This window comes from Canis lupus, chromosome 5 (genome assembly GCF_003254725.2).
Source record: "Canis lupus dingo isolate Sandy chromosome 5, ASM325472v2, whole genome shotgun sequence".
Classification (NCBI taxonomy): domain Eukaryota; kingdom Metazoa; phylum Chordata; class Mammalia; order Carnivora; family Canidae; genus Canis; species Canis lupus.
The window spans coordinates 16,746,141-16,765,388 of record NC_064247.1 but is presented as its reverse complement, the minus strand read 5'-3'; the positions used below and the strand labels follow the sequence as shown (position 1 = coordinate 16,765,388).

The 19,248-nt window shown below is 58.0% G+C and overlaps 3 protein-coding genes across 12 annotated transcripts in view; 1 reads left to right on the top strand and 2 right to left on the bottom strand.

The window, feature by feature from the left end:
* The first annotated feature begins 3,415 nt into the window (after positions 1 to 3,415).
* On the top strand, positions 3,416 to 6,116 carry APOC3 (apolipoprotein C3). The gene is made up of 4 exons (XM_025465417.3): positions 3,416 to 3,605; positions 4,217 to 4,284; positions 4,437 to 4,560; positions 5,832 to 6,116. Exons 2-4 carry the CDS (start codon positions 4,230 to 4,232, stop codon positions 5,953 to 5,955), a joined length of 303 nt encoding a protein of 100 aa, XP_025321202.1. The 5' UTR covers positions 3,416 to 3,605; positions 4,217 to 4,229; the 3' UTR covers positions 5,956 to 6,116.
* Positions 6,117 to 8,663: 2,547 nt separating this feature from the next.
* Positions 8,664 to 10,691, bottom strand: APOA1 (apolipoprotein A1). The gene is made up of 4 exons (XM_025465415.3): positions 10,573 to 10,691; positions 10,335 to 10,397; positions 10,009 to 10,162; positions 8,664 to 9,411 (listed from the first exon to the last, which is right to left on the bottom strand). The coding sequence occupies exons 2-4, from the start codon at positions 10,375 to 10,377 to the stop codon at positions 8,808 to 8,810; spliced, it is 801 nt and encodes a 266-aa protein (XP_025321200.1). The 5' UTR covers positions 10,378 to 10,397; positions 10,573 to 10,691; the 3' UTR covers positions 8,664 to 8,807.
* A 4,846-nt stretch (positions 10,692 to 15,537) lies between these two features.
* The window catches only part of SIK3 (SIK family kinase 3), a 243,025-nt gene continuing 239,314 nt past the window's right edge, over positions 15,538 to 19,248 (bottom strand). For 6 of the 10 annotated variants that reach the window (XM_025465406.3, XM_025465410.3, XM_025465409.3 and 3 more), the window contains 2 exons: positions 18,398 to 18,613; positions 15,538 to 17,704 (listed from right to left, as the gene is read on the bottom strand). In XM_025465406.3, the coding sequence (XP_025321191.3) occupies positions 18,411 to 18,613 (203 nt within the window). In that variant the 3' untranslated portion in view covers positions 15,538 to 17,704; positions 18,398 to 18,410. The remainder of the gene's footprint in view (positions 17,705 to 18,397; positions 18,614 to 19,248) is intronic. The other 4 variants (XM_025465408.3, XM_025465412.3, XM_025465411.3 and 1 more) reach the window with 1 other exon arrangement.

Here is a 19,248-nt window from a genome sequence, read left to right as displayed (position 1 = left end):
CCTGGCGCGTAGCTGGGCTCCTGGCACCTGCCCTTACGGGTCAGCCCACGTGCGTTAAGCCTGATTCATCAGGCCTCCGTGTTTCATATTCCAGCAGTGGCTGGATGTCTCATGGGATTGAGGACAGCTAAAAGGCCTGCTGCTGCTTGCACCCTGCAGTCCCCACGTCACCTACGGTCACCTCCAGTGTCAGGGAGCTGCATCTTCATGGAGCGGCTCTTCCCATCTCCTAGTAGCTGGTGAGGGCACAGATTCTGGAGCCGGACTCCCTGGGATTGTGTCTGGGCTCCCTACCTACTGGCCATGTGACTTCAGGGCAGAGCTCCCAATCTCCCTGAGCCCCGGCTGCCTCAGTGAGGCATAGAATGATACCTGCCTCCTGGGCTGTGAGGATTCAGTGAGACCACCCATGTCGTGCTGGGAGCAATGCCTGACGCACAGTAGGTGCTCATCAAGCACTAGCCACATCCCAGCCCTGATAGCCTTACGTCCCTGCAACACTGGCCATGACGCCTGCTCCTAGCCCTGAGTTGGGTCCAGTCCAGCCTGGGGTGAGTACGAAGGTCAGTGCTAAGTGACCCCATCCCTTCCCCGGGGGCCAGAGATGAAAAGAGCAATGAGTCACCAAGGACACCTCAGCTACAGTTTGACCTCTTGGACTCACAGTCTGACAGCAAGTACCACCAGCATGTGACAGGTCCTGTCTCACTTGCGGGGTGTACACACAATGGGAGTGTCTGCACCTGTCTGAGGGTGTCTGAGAGCATCTGCCATGATGTGTACAGATTCACATAAGTGTGCAAATAAGCCAGCTGTGTGTGGGCACAAAGCTAGGGCACGCGGCTGAGGGACTGGGATGGACTGGTATAGGCCTATGTGAGCAGCCACAGCCATGAGGGGGGTGTGCTGTGTCCTGACGTGTCGTGGGCGGGTGCTACTAATGAATGCATTTATTTCCCAAAGTCAGTGCGCATGTTTTGTACAACCTGTGAATGGATTTGTGCTGGGAGCGGGGAAGAATGAGTGCCCAGTCTCAGAGTGTTCGAGCTGCCGATGGAAGTAGGAGACTCTGCGTCCAGCTGGGCCTCTGGCTCTCTTTGGGCGCAGACGCTGGCTTCTCCAGGTCCTCTGACTGGCTGGGCTGAATCGGGGCTCCCAGTCCAGCCGACTGGCAGGGGCATGGGTCACAGGGGTTTGGGTGCTAAGCCTCACGCAGACACAAGTAAGCTGAGAGAGCCTCCCCAACCCCAGGGGATCATTTTCGGCCTCCGCTGGTCAAGCCTCCTCCCACCCTCCCCACTCACTGCTGGTTACTCTTTAGATCCGGTCTTGGCCCAGGCCCAGAGCAGTCTCCTCATTCCAGAGGAGCCAATGTGGGAAGGAGAGAGTCAATACGGAGGGCCAGGCAGCTTAGGCTGGCCACTGAGAGGGCCCCTTCCAAGACAGCCCCTCCCGCGACCCCCAGAGACCCTCAAATGCGCCGAACCCTTTGAAAGAGAAATAGCCCAGGATTCATGGCAGGCCACGTCCTTGCTGCATGGGCTCGCACACCTGGGTTCTCTACCCGGCTCAGCACCACCGTTCTGGGTCTCTCTGCCCCCATCTTCTGACCTCTCTGGCCTCAGGGGGCCCATTGCTACAAAGGAGAGAGAGGACAGGTTCCTCCAGGACCTCCACACACAGGCCAAGGGAGTTGGAGGGTCCAGGGCCAAGAGATCCAGCCAGCTCGTTCTAGCGGGCCCCGGGGTCGAGGACTTTGTACTCCAGCCCCCCTGGAATCTGGATTCCCACTGTGGCCTTCACCTCTGGGGCTGAGGGACAGGCCAGAACAGGAGAACGGCCCCGGGCCCTGTTGCTCTCTACCCTCCGCAGTGCTCAGATTTTTCAGTGACCTAATCAGCTTCCTCCCACCCCGTCACCAAAGTCTGCTCAAGAGGAGGTACGGGTGGCTGATAAATCCCCGAGGGTCTCATCTCTCTAAGCTGTTTGGTTTGGTACCCGTGTAGGTATTTGAAGACCAGGATTCTTGTTCCCAGCTCTACGGGTGATAGGCTATGTGTACTTGGGTGCATCTCTACCCCCTTGAGCCTTAAATTAGTTACCTACAAAATGGGGTTCTTAGTATCAACTTCCCAGGAATCTATTTGCATCTTAACAGAACACAAGACTTAAATCAAAGGAATGAATTTCTGATGGAGAAACTTCAAGTCTCAGCCAACAATAAAGAATTTTGAGGGTGGAGCCAGGCCACTTTCCCAGGCCCTCGATTTCATATTGTTGGGTTAGTCGCTTCTTCCTGCGAAGTTGGTTGCCTGCCAAAAGCCCTATTTCTACATTGGAGGCTCCTCCTGCCTTCAGACTGTGCTGTCTAGGGATGGACAAGGTGTTTGGGAAGAAGAAAGAGGTTGATCCAGCCCCTTCCATGAACCAGTTGCTTTGTACACATTTCACTTACTCTGCACCACAACTCTTGCTTATCGGCGTTCTTTTCCCTTTTCTAAGGGAGGAAAAACTGAGGCTCTGAGATGTCAGGTGGGTCATAGGAGTCAGTGTCAAAGGCAGCATTTAAAGCCAGGATTCCTTGGCTCCCAAGTCTTAGCCTCTCCAATCCTGCTCTCCAGGCTACGGCTCCCAGTGTGGGTCCCGGGACACTTCACACCGAGAGAGGACTGAGGCCTCTCCTGGACAGCCCCCCACAGAGCTCCCCTGCACCCTCTCTCCACCGGACTGACCAGCCTGCTTTCTTTCAGCTCCCGGGCCAGCCAGGGGGCGATGAGGGCTGAGGTTTCAAGTTTTGGAAACCAAGGCCCAAAGTGAGAGGGGCTCAGCGCTGGAAATGGATCCCGGCTGTCCTAGTTCATGCAAGGCCCCAGCCTTGAGCCGCAGGGAGTGTTATCAGTGGGTCCAGAGGGCAAGGGGTGGTGGGGGTAGGAGGTGGGATGGGGGTTAGGGGGGAGGGGAGGACAAAGGCCTTGGGCTCAGAGTAGTGTTTTCTGTTCTCCCACCAACCCCTGCTCTGGGCTCAGCCTGGGGAGGCTCCTGGGGAAGCTGCGAGTAGGACTCAAGTGTGTAAACCCCACACAAGCCCCTGCCCACAGGTCTTCTGCGACTTCACTCTAGACAAGTCCCTAGCCCATGCTGAGTTCTTTGTTGGGGAGCCTGAGAAGCCCATCCCCTTCTCTGCCCAGCCCCCACTCCCTGCAGGCCTTTCCCAGGGTGTGGGGGTGGGGAGGGATCTGAAAACCAAGCATGAAGTGCTGAGATGGGGCCGCTTGTCCCCTAATCTCCCCTCTATCACCGGCCTCTCCCTGGGGAGCCAGGCCGCTTGGGATAAGTGGGGTTTCCCCAGTCCCTGAGCACCCCCCTGGCCTGCAGGGCAGCAGGAGAGCAGCGTGGGCACCGTGGTGCTCACAGATTTCCCAACTCTCCCAGCAGGCCTGGCTGCATCTGGGCACCCTGCCTCAGGCCAGGATCTAGACTGGTCAGCAGGTGACCTTTGTCCAGCTCACTGAGCCCTCTGTGCCCGCTGTCCTGGAGACCATATAAAACAGGTCAGAAGCCTCTTGCCTGCCTGCTCCATTCATCCCAAGAGGCAGCTGCTCCAGGTAATGCCCCCAGGGAGGAGGAGGCGGGGGGGGGGGAGCAGGGGCAGAGGGGTCCCTGCCTGACTGCCAGCACAGTCTGGGGGAGAGCTCGCTGGAGCACAGGAAGCCTCAGGGCTGGGGGAGCGGCCCCCACTTGCAGTTTGCACGCTGGGGGGAAGCGAGGCTCCCGGGAGAAAGCTACAATGTCGTGGCCCCGCTGGCACCCGCCGCTCCGAGGGCACACTTGCCCCTCATCCTGCGTGTGTAGGACTGGAAGGAGCCTTAGATCCCAGTCCCACCCCGGCCAGGCAAACTGAGGCCTGGACAAGGCCAGAGGGCTACCCCAAGTCCCCCCACGTGTCAGTGGCAGGAACTAGGCCAGAACCTGGTGGGGGGGGCCTGAGGGGGTCTCGATCCCCCATCTGGTGGGTTTTCTGCTCTGTCCCCAGCCTGGCTCTGCCCCGGCCCCGCCTGAAAGCCCTGCGTCTCCCACATTCGCTGGCAGCAGGCCCTTGCTCCTCTGGCCCGACCCAGCTCAGGACCCAGTGGAGGGGCCACGCCACTTCCCCAGGGAGGGTCCGGAGGCAGAGGGGCAGGGGTCAGGGTGGCCCTCACAAGGCCCTTCCCCGCAGGAACAGAGGTGCCATGCAGCCCCGGGTCCTCCTCGTCGCTGCCCTCCTGGCGCTCCTGGCCTCCGCCCGTAAGCAGCTCGTGGGGACAGGGCTAGGGACGGGGCGGGGCGGGGGGGACCCTTGGGAATGGCTTGAGGATCCCGGGCCCCTGGGGGTGGCAGGGCAGAGCCAAGGGCTCCCCAGAGGCAGATCCACCCACTCGGCCCTGCTCTCCCGACAGGAGCCCTGGAGGAAGAGGACCCCTCCCTCCTGGGCCTTATGCAGGGTTACATGCAGCACGCCACCAAGACGGCCCAGGACACGCTGACCAGCGTGCAGGAGTCCCAGGTGGCGCAGCGGGCCAGGTATGCCCTCACCTCTCCGCACCAGGGCCGGCTCCCCGGACCCCCTGCCCCCGCCCCAGGGGGCCCTGCCCCTCTCTGAGCCTCCACGCTCCGCCCCGGGGTCCCTCCAGGGCTCTCGCTGCCAGCAGGAGAGGGCAAAAGCCAGGGCACCCTCCTACCCCCTCCTGCCCCTCCTCCCTCCCTGGGCCTCCTTGCTCCTGCAGCACCCTGCCCAGCTCTGAGGAAGGCCATGTTGGCTCTTGCTTCCATCTTCCTTTACTGCTGGAGGTGGGTTGAGAAGCTCCATCCAACCCAGTTTCAGCTGGTGTGTTTGTGTGTGTGTGTGTGTGTGTGTGTGTGTGTGTGTGTGTGTGTTTCAGCCTGTGCCAAGCCCTGGGGCCGGTGTGAGCAGATGTCCATCGTTCCTCTCCCACCCTGCCTTGCCTTCTAGTCCTCTCTTCTCCCAAGCTCCCGCCCCCACGTCCAGGCCACCCTGGGTGGGGGGGGAGTCACCAGCGTTTACCTAGCTGAGGCAGTCACAGACCCTCATGGTCCTCAGAACTGGCTGCGGAGTGGGTGTTATTTTTGCCATTTTGCAGATGAGAAAATCGAGGCTCAGAGAGGTTAAATGACTTGCCCCAGGTCGCACAGCTAATTCATCCTCTGATGATTTTCTTTTCTTTTTCTTTTTTAAAGATTTTATTTATTTATTTATTTATTTATTTATTTATTTATTTATTTATTTATTCATGAGAGACACACAGAGAGAGAGGCAGAGACACAGGCAGAGGGAGAAGCAGGCTCCATGCAACAACACGGACTCGATCCCGGGTCTCCAGGATCACGCCCTGGGCCGAAGGCGGCGCTAAAGCGCTGAGCCACCGGGCTGCCCTCTGATGATTTTCCAAATGACAGACCACTTCCCACTGCGCCACCGCACTCAGAGCCACTGGGCTGTGCAACCCTTGCGGGCATCATTTGCCTAGAACAGAATGACAGCCCTAGAACAGAATGGTGGCCTGCCGCGCCTCTCCTCTCCAGCTCGCTTCAGACCCAGGCTGGCCCAAAGGGCTGCCCCAGCCTGGACAGACTAGGCTCCTGTCACCCCCTTCAGCATCTCTTCTGCCTGGAGTGGCAGCTGAGAGCGTCCCCATCTGCGGTCTCAGGGGCGTTGCTGGGTGAGATTAGAGGGTTGGAGGAGAGGCAGTGGGGATCTGATGGGGGCCCCCACTGCCTTCAGATGAGCTCTCACCCCTACCTCCATCACTTCCCCTCACTGATTTAACCCCCAGGGGCTGGATGACCGATAGCTTCAGTTCCCTGAAAGACTACTGGAGCACGTTTAAGGGCAAGTTCACTGGGTTCTGGGATTCAGCCTCTGAGGCCAAACCAACTCCAGCCTCTGATGCCTTCTGAGACCTCGAAACCCCAAGTCTTCCTGCCCACCCACCCTGCCAGCATCTTGGGCAGTCCCGAAAGTCACTTGAAAGTGACAACATTCTCACCTCCAACCCCGCCCCAGACCTGGCCCACCCCTAAGCTCGCTGTCTTCCCAATAAAGTTGGATGAGAAGTTGCCGTGAGTGGGACGTTCCACGCGCGCCATGTATGTTTGGGCGTGGAAATGGGCCAGGGCTCATCTGTGGGCGGGCACTGGGCGACTCCAACTCAGGCAGGCCTGGGGCAGTGCCTGACCCGCCTCTCAGTAGCTGGGTGCTGTCTGGGCCCAGCTGTAAGGTAGGATAACTGCCCCCGCAGGTTTGTACGGAGGAGCAAGTGGGATAACAGGTTTGACAATACTTTGATGAACTACCAAATGCTGTACAAAATGACTTAAGTGTGTGAGCTGTGCCAGGCACCGTGCCCGGCCTTGTTAGGTCATCATCAAGGTTGGGACTCTGCTGTGTGTGCACCAAACTTACAGAGGTGGCCTGTGCTACCTATGCCCTGGGCCTCTCCACTGTACTCCAGGGAGGGGGGCCAATGGGGAGTGGTTGGAGTAAGACACCACTCGATTCTGGCCTTGGCCCCATTATTTTATATCAGCCTCAGTTTCGTATCTATAAAGTGGGTGCAACAATACAACCTCCACTGCAGGTTTGTTGAATGAATGAACGAAAGAGGTAAGACTGTGCACAACACCCAGCACATCAAAGTACCTGGCAAATGGTCATCATCGTTGCTACAAGCTGAGCTGAAATCCCCCCTGGGACCAGAATCGGAGTTGGGGGGGATCCGGTGTCCCGGGAGCTAAGAAGGGACCCAAAGTTACCCAAGGGAGGCTGTTTCCCTCGTGTCCCCACCACCCAGCAGATGTTCATATCAGGGAGTCCCAGAACCGCAGGCCGCTTGAGCAGCCCCCAGCTCTTATGGTAAAACTGAGGCTCAGAAAGATGAAGGCCCTTGCCCAGTGTCATGGAGTCAGCAAATGACAGAGCCGGACCTCAAGCCCAGGTCACCTGCTCTTCCTACTCTGCTCAGCTGATACATTAAATACTTAGTGATGCCTACACTGGGTGTCAGAGGGCTCCTTGTCACCTCTTGGTGGCATCAGTGCACCCAATCCCACTTGGAGACATCCACTCTGTCCTTGGCAATCCACCTGGGCTAATCTTCTGGCCCAAATCGGCCGGGGTAGTACCCGCACCTGGAAAGTGTTCTCACCCGAATCCGGGCTTCACACCCCTTGCAGCTCTGGATGGTTAGAACTCCAAAGCCCACTTATTTATCCAAGAATTTTCAGGACACACTGGACATGAGGGGAGTGGCGGGGGGTGGGCAAAGGGCTCTTGGGGGGACAGTAGAGAAAGCTCCATCAGTGCACTGCCCAGTGAAGTGATGTGTGTGCACACGGGGGGGGGGGGGGCATCCTTGAGTGTGAAGAAGGGCCAGCTGCGGACAAGGACATTCTACTTGAGAACGTGCGTGCATGTGTGCCCAGCGGTGGGTGTGCACTTGAGTGCCCGGCCACACAGTTTTGTTTTTTTTAAAGAGCCGGGATGGGTCTGGAAAGGGCAGCCCAGTCCATCCTGCTCTTGATCCTTGGCGAGTGACTTCACACAGCTTCAGCTTTCTCATCTGTACCATGGATGCGGGGGTGGCACGGCCAGGATTTGGGGAAGGAGGTGGTGGGATGGAGGACACGAGGGCATCTTGGAGATAAAAATGGGCTCATCACCTGCAAGAGGTGGGGATTGTTGTGGTGACCCAGGCTTGGGGGCCCCCCAGGGGATAGCCGGCTGACAGCGTGTGGGAGGAAATACCCTCCAATCCTGGAAGGGGCAGGGGTGTGAGGAGTGGCCTGCTGCCCTTGTAAAAAAAAAGGAAAGGGGGGATCCCTGGGTGGCGCAGTGGTTTGGCGCCTGCCTTTGGCCCAGGGCGCGATCCTGGAGACCCGGGATCGAATCCCACGTTGGGCTCCCGGTGCATGGAGCCTGCTTCTCCTTCTGCCTATGTCTCTGCCTCTCTCTCTCTCTCTCTCTGTGTGACTATCATAAATAAATAAAATTAAAAAAAAAAAAAAAAAAAGGAAAGGGGCTCATCTTTTTCTTCATTTTTTGAATTACTAAAGGAGGGCAGCCTCTGTGGTGCAGCGGTTTAGCGCTGCCTGCAGCCCGGGGTGTGATCCTGGAGACCCGGGATCGAGTCCCACGTGGGGCTCCCTGCATGGAGCCTGCTTCTCCCTCTGCCTGTGTCTCGGCCTCTCTCTCTCTCTCTCTCTCTGTGTCTCTATGAATAAATAAATAAAATCTTAAAAAAAAAAAAAAAAAAAAAGGAGGCAGGAGCAAAGGCCAAGCCCTCGCGGGAGCCGGGCCCATCCTTCAGCCCCAGGGGCTCCCTGAGGCCCTCCCCGGCTGGCCCGGAGCGCGAGGGCTGCCGGAGGCCCTGCCCTGTTTGCGGCGGGTCCCAGTCGGGGGCTCGCAGGTTCGGGCTCGGGGCGGCGCCCCTCGGATGGTCCTCCGCGCCCCTGCGTGCGCCCCGCCCCGGGGGAGGGCGCCCCGCGACCTGGCTCCGCAGCGCGGCCTCGCGGGGACCCGGGCCTGCTGCCCTCGGGCCGCGACACCGCAGGGCCCCCCGCCCCCGCCCCCCCCCCCACTCCCTCCGCCCAAGAAAGAACGTCCAGGGTTCGGAGCACATTTTATTGTTTAAAAATCACAGCCGCGGCCTCCAAACCCGCGCGCCCGACACGGGCGTCCCGCGTGGGAAGCGTTTGTTCCGAGGGCCGGGCGGGCGGACAGACGGACGGGGCGGGGCGGGGCGGGGGGCGCCTCACTGCGCGTTCAGCTTCTTGGTGGCCTCGTCGATGGCAGCCAGCAGGCTGACCTTGAAGCTCTCCAGCACGGGCAGCAGGCCCTGGCGCAGGTCCTCGAGCGCGGGCCTGGCCTTCTCGCCGAGCGCGCTCAGCTGCTCGCTGGCCCTGGCGTGGTACTCGGCCAGGCTGGCGCCGCCGCCCTCCTTGAGCGCCTGCAGCCGCGCGGCCAGGCGCTCGCGCAGGTCGTCGCTGTAGGGGGCCAGCTGGGCGCGCAGCGCGTCCACGTGGGTGCGCGCGCGGTCCCGCAGCTCCTCGCCCAGCGGGCTCAGCTTCTCCTGCAGCTCCTGCAGCTTCTGGCGCGCGCCCTCGCGCAGCTCCGAGCCCAGCGGCGCCACCTTCTGGCGGTACAGCTCCACCTCCTCCTGCCACTTCTTCTGGAAGTCGTCCAGGTAGGGCTGCACCTTCTGCTTCACCTCCTCCAGGTCCTTGCTCATCTCCTGCCGCAGCACCTCCGTCTCCTTCTCCAGGTTATCCCAGAACTCCTGCGTGACCGGGCCGATCTGTTCGCGCAGCTTGGTCACCGTGCTGCTCAGGCTGTCCCAGTTGTCCAGGAGTTTCAGGCTGCAGGGGCGGGCGGAGCGAGGGCGTCAGGGCTGGCCTCCCGCGGAACCCCGGACAGCGCCCGAGCTGCGGGCCCGGCTCCCCGCGGCGGCCGGCGGTGAGGCCCGAGCAGCAGCTGCCCCCGCCGGGCGCCTCCCCCAGGGCAGCCCCTGGCGCGCACCCCGCGCCGCGTGCCCCGGTGCTGATGGACCGAGGAGCCGGGAGACACGGGGCTGGGTCGGGTGCCCCGTGCTGCCCGTCCCCAAAGCCGGGCCTCGAGGACCAGTCCCTATACTCCAGTCCATCGTCCGCTCCGAGAAGGCCGCCGGGTTGCTGGCCGGGAGCAGAGGAGGAAGGAGCTAAGGGTGGGGGGCGCGCTGCCGGGCGCACCTGCTCGGATCTAACCCCTTGCTGGGCGCTCCGTCCCTGTTCTCCCTAAAACGAGTTCTGAGACGGTGGTTATTGGGGGGATCCCGTTCCCGTTTCTCCAGGCCTTCAGTGGGGGCCCAGGAAATAGCAGGTGGGGATTCGGCTGGTCTGGCTGCATTTTCCCGCAGGCCTCTCTGTGCCCCCCAAACCGGCCACCCCTACCCCCTGCACCCCAGGTTGGGTCCATACTTCAGCTGTTTTCCCAGGGCGGAGGCTTCAAACTGGGCCACATAGTCTCTGCCGCTGTCTTTGACTGCGTCCACATACACGGTGGCTAAATCCTTCACCCGATCCCAGGGTGACTGGGGTTCATCTTGCTGCCAGAAGTGCCGAGCCTGGCTCCCTGGGGGTGAGAGGGGAGACCCAGGTCAGGCCCGCTCCAGAGGGCGATCGGGGCTGAAATGCCAGGCTTGCAGGCAGGGGTGAGGGGTCCGGGAGTGCCCAGGAGGGTGGCCCGCAGGAGCGTGGGAGAAGGGCCCCCACAGCAGTGGGCTTCCTAGATTGGGGTCACCTACCCGTGAGGAAGAGCACGGCCAAGGTCAGCAGTGCGGCTTTCATCCTGAAGGGACACAGGGGACCTGCGGGAGAAGAGGGTCCTGGTGAGTGGGGCGGCCGTTAGCGTGGAGGAGCCCTGTGCGCCCCCACCCGTTCTTCTGGGGCAGGAGAGGGTCCCCAGGCAGGGCACAGCCCGCAGCCAGGCCCCCGGAGTCCCAGGGACAGGGCCCGGGCTGGGGGACAGGCAGCGGCACTCACCAGGCGCTCAGGAGCCTGCCGGGCCCGCTCTCCCCGCCTATTTATGTCTCCGGGCAGGGGCAGGGGCCCGGCAGGGAGGCTGATAAGCCCAACCCAGGCCTTGCTGCTGCTGCTCACTGGTCCCAGCCATGTGGAACTCAGAGTTCAAGGATCATCCCTGTCCCCGGGGCCGGACAAATAGAGTGGGCAAACAGGAGGCTGCGCGGGGGCCACCAGGCCAGGGATCAAGGGGTCAGACGGGACTGGGGACTGGGGGGGGGGGGGTGGTTGCAGGCTTGCAGGTCCCCAGGATCGGGGTCCTCTGCACCCATCCCTCCTGGTGGTGGTGGTGCTGGGAGGGATGTGTCCCCCACTGTCCCCTGTGCCCGTGGAGCAGGGGAGTGGAGGGACTGAAGCAAGAGACAGCGGCTGGCCAGGGACCGCTGGGCCTCCTCCCGTCAGGAGGTGTGCTCCCCCACAGCCCCTTAGATTCCAGGGAGATTACTTTGCCCCCACCCTGCCTTTCTTCTCCAGAGGCAGCGGTCTTCCCACCAACACGCTGTGGCCTGTTTTGTCCCAACAGGTCAGCAGACCTCTCTGCAGGCTCTCTCAGGCCTCCCAAACCCTTGACCCAAGGGGCCTGTGGTGCCAGGAAGTGACCTGGGGACCCTGGGGAGGGCTCCGTGCTTCCCAGGTAGAGACTTGGGTGGGGGGGGCTCTGACATTTCAAAACAAAATCTAGAGACCCACTCGGAGTTGCCAACTTTTTATTTTGTCGCGTAAAAAAGTCAACCACTGTCTCCCCCAAATGCCACCCTCTGCCGCGCCCAGCACTTCAAAAGAGAAAAGATTTTTTTTTTTTAACATCATGAAAGGGCACAATGTCAGAACAAAGGGCAGGCACTTCAGTTGAATCCGTGTATCTTTGCCTGGTTCCTGTTTACATTGGAGTGCACACAGTGAGGGGCATACCGGACTTTAGGGGTCCCCGCGGGGGTGGGGAGGAGACCTCTGCAGTGGGAGGCCACAGGGGAGCTGGTTACTCGCTTCGCTCTGCCCCCGATTTGCAAAATCCTGGAGGAGGATCGCGAGCCAGTGCTGTAATGTCTCCGAGCCTCGGTTTCCTCTCAGTAGAAGGAGACAAAAATGGCTCGAGCCGTTGGAGGCGCAGGGAGCCCCGGTAACGCAGAGCACCCTGTGCCCGGGGTGTCGGCAGCGCCGCTCGGCAGGGCTTCTCCCGGGAGGCCCAGCGCCTCGGACGCCAGCTCACTGCAGGGCCTGAGTCAGAGCCATCAGCCGGCGGCCTCCCCCCGCCCCGCCACCTTGCACACCAGGAAGCTGGGGACAGGGGAGCCTTGTGCCCTCTGCCTCTGGTCTCTCGGCACGTCGGAGGCAGGGATGGACTTTGGATGCACCCGGGATAGAAATGCACCCTGCATCATCTGCCCAGGAATCTCCCTGCTGTCCTCCAGGTCCCAGGGCTGCCCGGCTCCGGGCTGCTCCCACGGTAGCCGGTCTCCTGATAAGAGGCTTGGGGCTGGACAGGCTCGGGTTTGAACCCCAGCCGTGTGATCCTGGGCGAGCTGCAGCAGCTTATCTGTGGAACGAGACAATGATGGACCATGCCATCCCTAGCGTCTCGGCAGGGGGGTACGGCAGGCGGAATAACGTCCCCCCCCCCCCCCCGCCCCAAGATGTTCAGGTCCTAATCCCCGGACCTGGGACTGACCCGTGGCAAAAGGGGCTTTGTAGATGTGAGATTACAAGGACGTTGAGGTGGGCGATTTTCCTGGGTTATCCAGGTGGGCCCAGTGTCAGCACAAGGGGCCTTGTACATACAAGAGGGAGGCAGGAGCGAGAAGAGACCAGGGGCCAGCAGCGCAGGTCAGGGCGATGTGCAGGGAGGAGGCCAGAGCCCGGCAGTGTGCGAGGCCTCCGGAAGCTGGAGGAGGTGAGGAAACGGATGTTCTCCTGCGGCTCCAAGAAAGGCAGCTCTGCTGACACCAGGATTTCAGCTTTGTGTGACCCCTTGGGACTTTTGACCTCTAGAGCTATACTGAGGTAATAAGTGTGTGTTGTTTCAAGCACCAAATTTGAACATCCGTGGCAAAACCAAAAGGTAGCTGGCACTTCGTAACCCTTCTGTGTCCCATAATCCCAATTTCCGGCATTTTATCCCCTTGCTCCCACTGAACACGCTTGTACTGTCAGCCCAGAGCTGAGACCTCAGGGACTCACAATTTTCTGTGCGGCCCTGACTTGCAGATGCTGAGATCTGGGGCCCCCGCTCCCGACTGACCCAGCCGCAGAGTCCACGGGGCCCTGCAGAGGAGCTGGTCTCACTGAACAGTCCGCCTGGGCCGCCCCTTGGCCCGCCCAGCTTCCGGCCAGTGGTTTAAGGAGCAGAGGCGAGGCCGGTCCCCTCAGGGGGCAGCTCATGGATGTCTCCGGCCAAGAGAGGCCTCCTTTCTTTTGGGGGGTAGAGCTCGCCGCACCCGGCACTTGGGGGATCTCAGAAACTTACTGGTTGGACTCCAAGCTACGTGCCATGGTTACGCCCTTCTCTTTGGTTCACTGCCGAAATGATTATTATGGCTAAACCTAATTCCAACATTGGTGTAGTGCCTTAGTGGCCGAAGCACTTCCACGATCGTCCCTGGAAAGCCCGGCAGGCAAGTATTTTCGCTGTTGCCTTGCGTATGAGAAGACAGCCGCTCAGAGCTGCCAAGAGCCGCCCTTGGCCTCCAGCCGCTAGTACTTGGCGCTACCAGGAGCGGGAGTCAGGAGGCCTGGCTGCCGGCCCTCCCAGCCCGTGTGTTCTGATCAGGGGCTCCTCGGTTTCCCAGCTCAGGGATCTCAAGGTGTCGGGGCTATGGAGTGCCTTGACAGCATCCTCACAAGCAGCAAATGTTTTCTTTCTCTATCGACGCAGAGAGAGAAAGAGAGAGAGAGAGAGAGAGAAAGAGATCACAAGCAAGGGGAGAGGCAGAGGGAGAGGGAGCAGCACTCCCCCCTGAGCAGGGAGGCCCACATGGGGCTCGAGCTCAGGACCCCAGGATCATGACCTGAGCTGAAGGCAGATGCTTCACGGACTGAGCCACCCAGGCGCCCCCGCAAGCTTTCTTTTTTTTTATTATACTTGATCACTAGCGTGTCTGTCTACTGTTTCTACTGGAGTGCAGTGATTACTAGGATTTCGGAGAGGAAGCCCCTGTGCCTCCCAGAACCGGCCTGCGGTGCAGCCGGTCCCCGTGAGAGGCGTCCAGGGCCCACGGACTGCGCTCGCTGCTTAGCGAAGGCCCCCCAGGGTGGGCGCCGTGTCACCATGCCCTCTTTCCTTGGTCTTGGGACTCTCCAGAGTGCCCGTTTCTGAAGAAGGTCGCCAAGGCGGCTGGCCCTGGCTTCCTCGACACACGCGGGAGCGCTGCTAGCTGACTGCAGCAGTGGAGTTTGCTCAGAATGATTAGCGACTCATTTCACAATTCACGTCCCAGTGTCACACTGGTCAGTCTGCACTGGAAGGACTCTGTCCCCTGCTAGGCTTGGCACATAACAGACACTCAACAAATATTTGCTTGATGAGTGACATTGGCACACTAAAGGAAGGGTCACCAGGATGGTAAAGGGTCATCTGAAGGGAGCCTTGGGAGGAAAGTCAAGCGTGAGGAACTGCTGTGCATCACGGACCCCACTCGAAATGACTGAATGGGGAGACTTGGGCTTGGGATGGTTCCAGCTGAGCAGGAGAGGAAGGAGCCCCCGCCCCCACATTTCCTTTTTGACAGTTTTGTCGCAGCTCCTGGTGATAGATCCCCGAGTTAGGCCATTCGTCGGGGCCTTGTAACCCGGAGCCCCAGGCACAGGTGGCTCATCTGTGACCTGCACAAGCCGAGGCTGGGTGCCTTGGCGGCGCACCAGCCCTCTGAATTCCTGCCTTGGATGGGGAGGAGTGTGGGGTGGGTGGGCAGCAGAATGTCAGAATGAAGGTTGGGAAGGATCTGTGGACACGGCTTCTGCTTTCTAGAGCTCAGATCTCTGGTCTTTGTCCAGGAGGGCAGCACCCTGCTTCCTCTGGACGCTCATCCCACCTCTGGCCCAAAGGTGCCCTGGCTGAGTTCACGGGGGCGGCACTGCTGTGAAGGTGGTTACGAGATGTGAAAGGCACTGGGCTATGTCGCTGCGTGCTCCCAGAGACACTCACTCGAGCCTTCCCTGGGTGGGTTCGCATTCAGACAATTTCTGGAAGACGGTCCTTGGAAGGCCCTTTCTGTTCTAAACAGTCCCACAGGGACTGTCTGGTTCACCGTGGATGCAGAAGCTTTTGTAAGTTCCCTCTTCTATTCTTTCTACAAACCCAGTCCGTACTTCCAGCTTCAGCAATCTTCCTTCAGAGAAGCACCTCGAGCAGCTGTCTCTTAGCCATGCCTGGGACCATGCTGGGAACTCTACCCTGCCCTCTGGAGTCCAGGAGTAATAAAAGAGGAAAGCCAGAGGAGGAGTCCCCTTTCTGGCCCAACACTTATTTGGCAATCCCATCACTGGGCTGACTGGCTAAAGGCCCCAAGTCCTTGAGGACCTCCTTCCACTCCTTTAAAAGCACCCTTTCAAAGAATCTGTTTTCTATCCAACTCAGCAAACTCAGATGCTCCCTCCTGAGGGGGCAGAGTCCAAGCTGGGTGCTCGGGGACACAGTGTGGGCTGAGTGCAGGCTTCTAGAGAATGCTCCTTGACAAGGCGGGGTGAGATAATGGATTGCTCAAAGCTCCACCCTATGCTTGTTAGGCTTCTTCAACCTCCAGCCTCCACCCACCTGGATGCTTCTCCCAGCTAGACTCTGAACCACAAGGCAAATAATATATCAACATAGGATCGTAATCCGGTTTTTATTTTCACAACCCCTGGTATTAAGTTTGTAAGTTGAAAATTGCCCATCGGGGGAAAAAATAAATAAATAAATAAAAAAGACTAAAAGTCTTAATGCAACAATTTGGGTCTGGAGATCTTTTTAATTCATTTTTAGTTCAACATAAATGAGAAAGAAAAAATACTTTTGACATTTTCAAAGAGCAGAAATATGAAATTATATTCATATACATTCAACATATACGGCGCATATCGGTTACTACGATACAAAGCAATGATCTTTTACAAGTGTAGTTCGCAAGATGGCACGGTTAATAGGCTCACTGGCTTTCACCCGGGCGGCTGCTGCAGGATGGCGGCCTGCTCTTCCATCAGCACAGTACCATGTAAACAGAACAGGCTGGGCGCGGGGGTGAAGGGGCAGCTGGGGGCATCGGCGCTGGAACGGGCCCAGAGAAGGCAAACAGTAGCTGTTCGGGCCTTCTTGGTAGCGTCCTTCTGGTGAGGAGTTGGTGGCCTCACCAAGTGGAGGGGACATTGGGGACCATGGAAACGCGGGACAGATGCCGAGAAAGGCTCTCGCATTGCAGAAATCCATTTGAGGGGTGCTGGGTCCAGGAGCTGAGCTGCCAGTATCTGTGAGAAGGACAAGCTGCATGGGGATCCTGTCAGCAACATCAGGATGGCCATGCTGGACACCCGCTTTTCTTCTGTGCAAATTCAGGATGAAAGACTAGGAGCGGACTGGGGACCCTTCACTCTCCTTTTCCAGGAAAAAGGATCAAGAGTCAGAATATTGGACATCTCTTTCTTGCTTTGAAGATCGAAGGAGCTAGGCCAGATCCTCTGTCGGCCCCCAGCCAGCAGAGAAGACTTTGGTTTCTAACAGTGAAGAAACACAAAGAGAGCGGCAAACAGTTGCTGTTGCGTGGGCACTGCTTGCCCTGGGGGGGGGGGGGGGGGGAGGGAGGGAGGAGACCACTACACCTGTCACTAGCAGGTAAGAGCTGCTCACAAGTACAACGTCTACAGAAGGTACTCTGAACAAAAGGTGCAAGTCACAATTCCAATAGAACAGAATCTGGTTAGACATTTCTCTTTTAAACAAAAATTCCTTTGTTTTTATTTATTAATAATAATAATAATAATAACAATAATATCAACATTTACCCAAAACAATTCCTACATGATCAAGAATTAAAATAGGGGCTGAGGATGCCCAGGGAGGAGGAGAAGGTTAGGAGGGAGGCAAGGCCCAAGACAACCTCCTGTTCTTGCCTGTGTCAAAGAGGCTGTAAGGGAGAAGTGTATGTGCGCGTGCGCAAGCGTGCACGCATGTATGAAGAAACAATCCTTGTATAGCACATTGTCAAATGAGAATGACAGGTGACACAAAAAGCATAGTGTACCACTGTTGGGTGTTCAGTCTATGGGTAGAACCAGCAGGATGACAAAGGCAACCAACTTTCCAGGTTGTAAGAGGGGAGCTGAGTTATACACCAAAGAGAAGGCTCACACTGAGACACTCTAACTGGCAACCCCTCAAGGCCAGGCCACTCCCGGCCTCCATGTTAACATTCTGATGCGATCCTGGCTGGGCCAGACAAGTGTTTCCCTGGGTCCCAGCAGGAAAGACCTTCCCAGGGTTCAGACTTGGGGGGTCTTTTTGTTTGTTTGTTTTCACTCTCTTTCTGGTCTCCAAGTGCCGGAGGCCATCGCCCCTTCCTCTCTCCCTGTCCCTAGCACTAAGATTCCAGAGGCTGTTATCTGTTAGTATTTGCTCCTGTGGGTAAGCAACACAAAGGAATGGAGGGTGCTCTGTGGGTGGAGGCTGGGGAGGGGAGTGGCTCTGGGTCTCCTGGCCTCTGTGGTTTTAACTGCTTTGTTCTTCTGTCTCAACAAAGGAAAGAAAGAAGGAAAGAAAGAAAAAGAAAAAGAGAGGGATAAAGAAGAAAGAAAATCACCTCCAAAAGAAAACATACCAAAAAAAAAAAAAACCAATTCAAACCAAAACCAAACCAAACCAAACCACCAACTCAAATATACCAAATACACTTTCACAAAAGGTGACAAACGTGGGTATCCTGTTTATTTCCTTGGTGACTTGGTCATACAAGCAAACATGGCAAAACCCGCTCTGAACCCAAAAGAACCACACACTGATGAACCAATGTGAGGAAAGGAGCCATGACATTCTGGGTGGACAGAAACACAATGGCAATTTGGCGCAACGCTGCTATAGATACTGTTGGTTAAAGTCAACCTTTTCATTCCCGAGCTGTACACAAACCTGCAACAGAGAAGACACAGAGGAGAATCAGTCCGGAGCAAAAGGCTCCAACATTCACCTGAAAATTTTCACGAAATGCAACCGGCTCATGTGACCTCAGGTTAAGAGGTTTGCCACGCGGAGGCTCTAAGATGGGTTTGCAGGTGGCTTAATGTTCGTTCACGGTTTTCCGTCCCAGCTTTCAAAGACAGAAGCTGTGCCACCCCCTGCGTGTCTGGGCTACTCCAGCCCAGCTGGCCAGCATGCCTGTTTCCTACCCCTGGCCTCTGATCACGGAGTTGTCCCCGTCTGGAATATTCCTCCCATTGCAGCACAGCCTTGAACACTATGGCTAGACATGTTGTGCCACTGGGTTTCCTGCTTCAGGACTGTAGTTCAGAACCGTCTTTTCCTTATCACCGGGGCAGAGGTGCCCTGTCCTCCCAGGCCGTAGCTCACTTCCGTTTCTTGGGAGGCGAAGGCACTTTCAACATGTGTCTTGTCCCCATAATTAAACCAAGGGACTGTGGCCAGCAGGTATTCTCTGTGTTCCCCACCCACACCCCGGAACCAGCACAGTGCTTCATGTGGCAGAGCAGGACGATGGGAGGACCAGGACGGGAGGAGTGGCCCCGTCCAGGTCACTGGCCACCGCGCACAGAAGGAAGCCCCGATGGATCAGGAGCCGGCATGGGGCCGAAGGGAGATACTCACTCTCTGTTCCCTGTTACACGCCTGCCTGCTCCATGCTGAAGGAGACCTCGGGGTGCTTGTAGCTGAGCAGAATGTCTGTAATGCACGTGGATGGATAGCAAGAGGAGTTTAAATGCTGGCTGCCGTCTGTCAGGTCCGGGTGCTCGTGACCAACCAGACTCTCCCTGCATTCTGCGAGGCCAGAAAGAACGTGTGAGATCTGCAGGGAGCTGGGGGCTGGAGGTGGTAGGTGGGCAAGGGCGGGAGAGGGGGGAGAGAAATGTGAGCACCCTGGAGCCCGACTCCCAGTCCTGAATTCAAGCTCACAGCATGCCGTCTGTGTGTTAGTGGCTATGGGCTGGGCCAGGACTCCTGCCGCCACACTGTTCCTTCACTATCTCCCTGTCAAGCACATAGACGCCGCTCCTGCAGAGATTCACCTCTGGCACGGAGCTGGCCGTTGTACTGCCTGCAGGCACTGATTATGGGCACTCTCTGTGCTCCAGGCATCATTGTAGGTACTTTATACTAACCCAATTAACCTCACAGAACAATCTAGTTTGGGCCACTCTATGGGTGGAGGACCCTGGGGCCCAGAGAGGCTAAGTGCCTTGTCTGTGAAACCCATAAAGGGCAAAGTCAGGATTTCTTGCAGACTTGTCCATTCCACAGCTTATGCTTTCTATCTCTTATGCTACCCTCCCTTCACTGGTGCTGAAGAGAGGGGGACACAGTCACTTACAACACAACACCTCCCAATCACTAGAAAAATAGTATTAAAGCAGCATCTTAGCAAAGCATTACAAAGATAGACGTGATGGCCCTGCACTCAGCCAGCAGATACGCTCCTCTGTGCACTCATTCTTGATGGA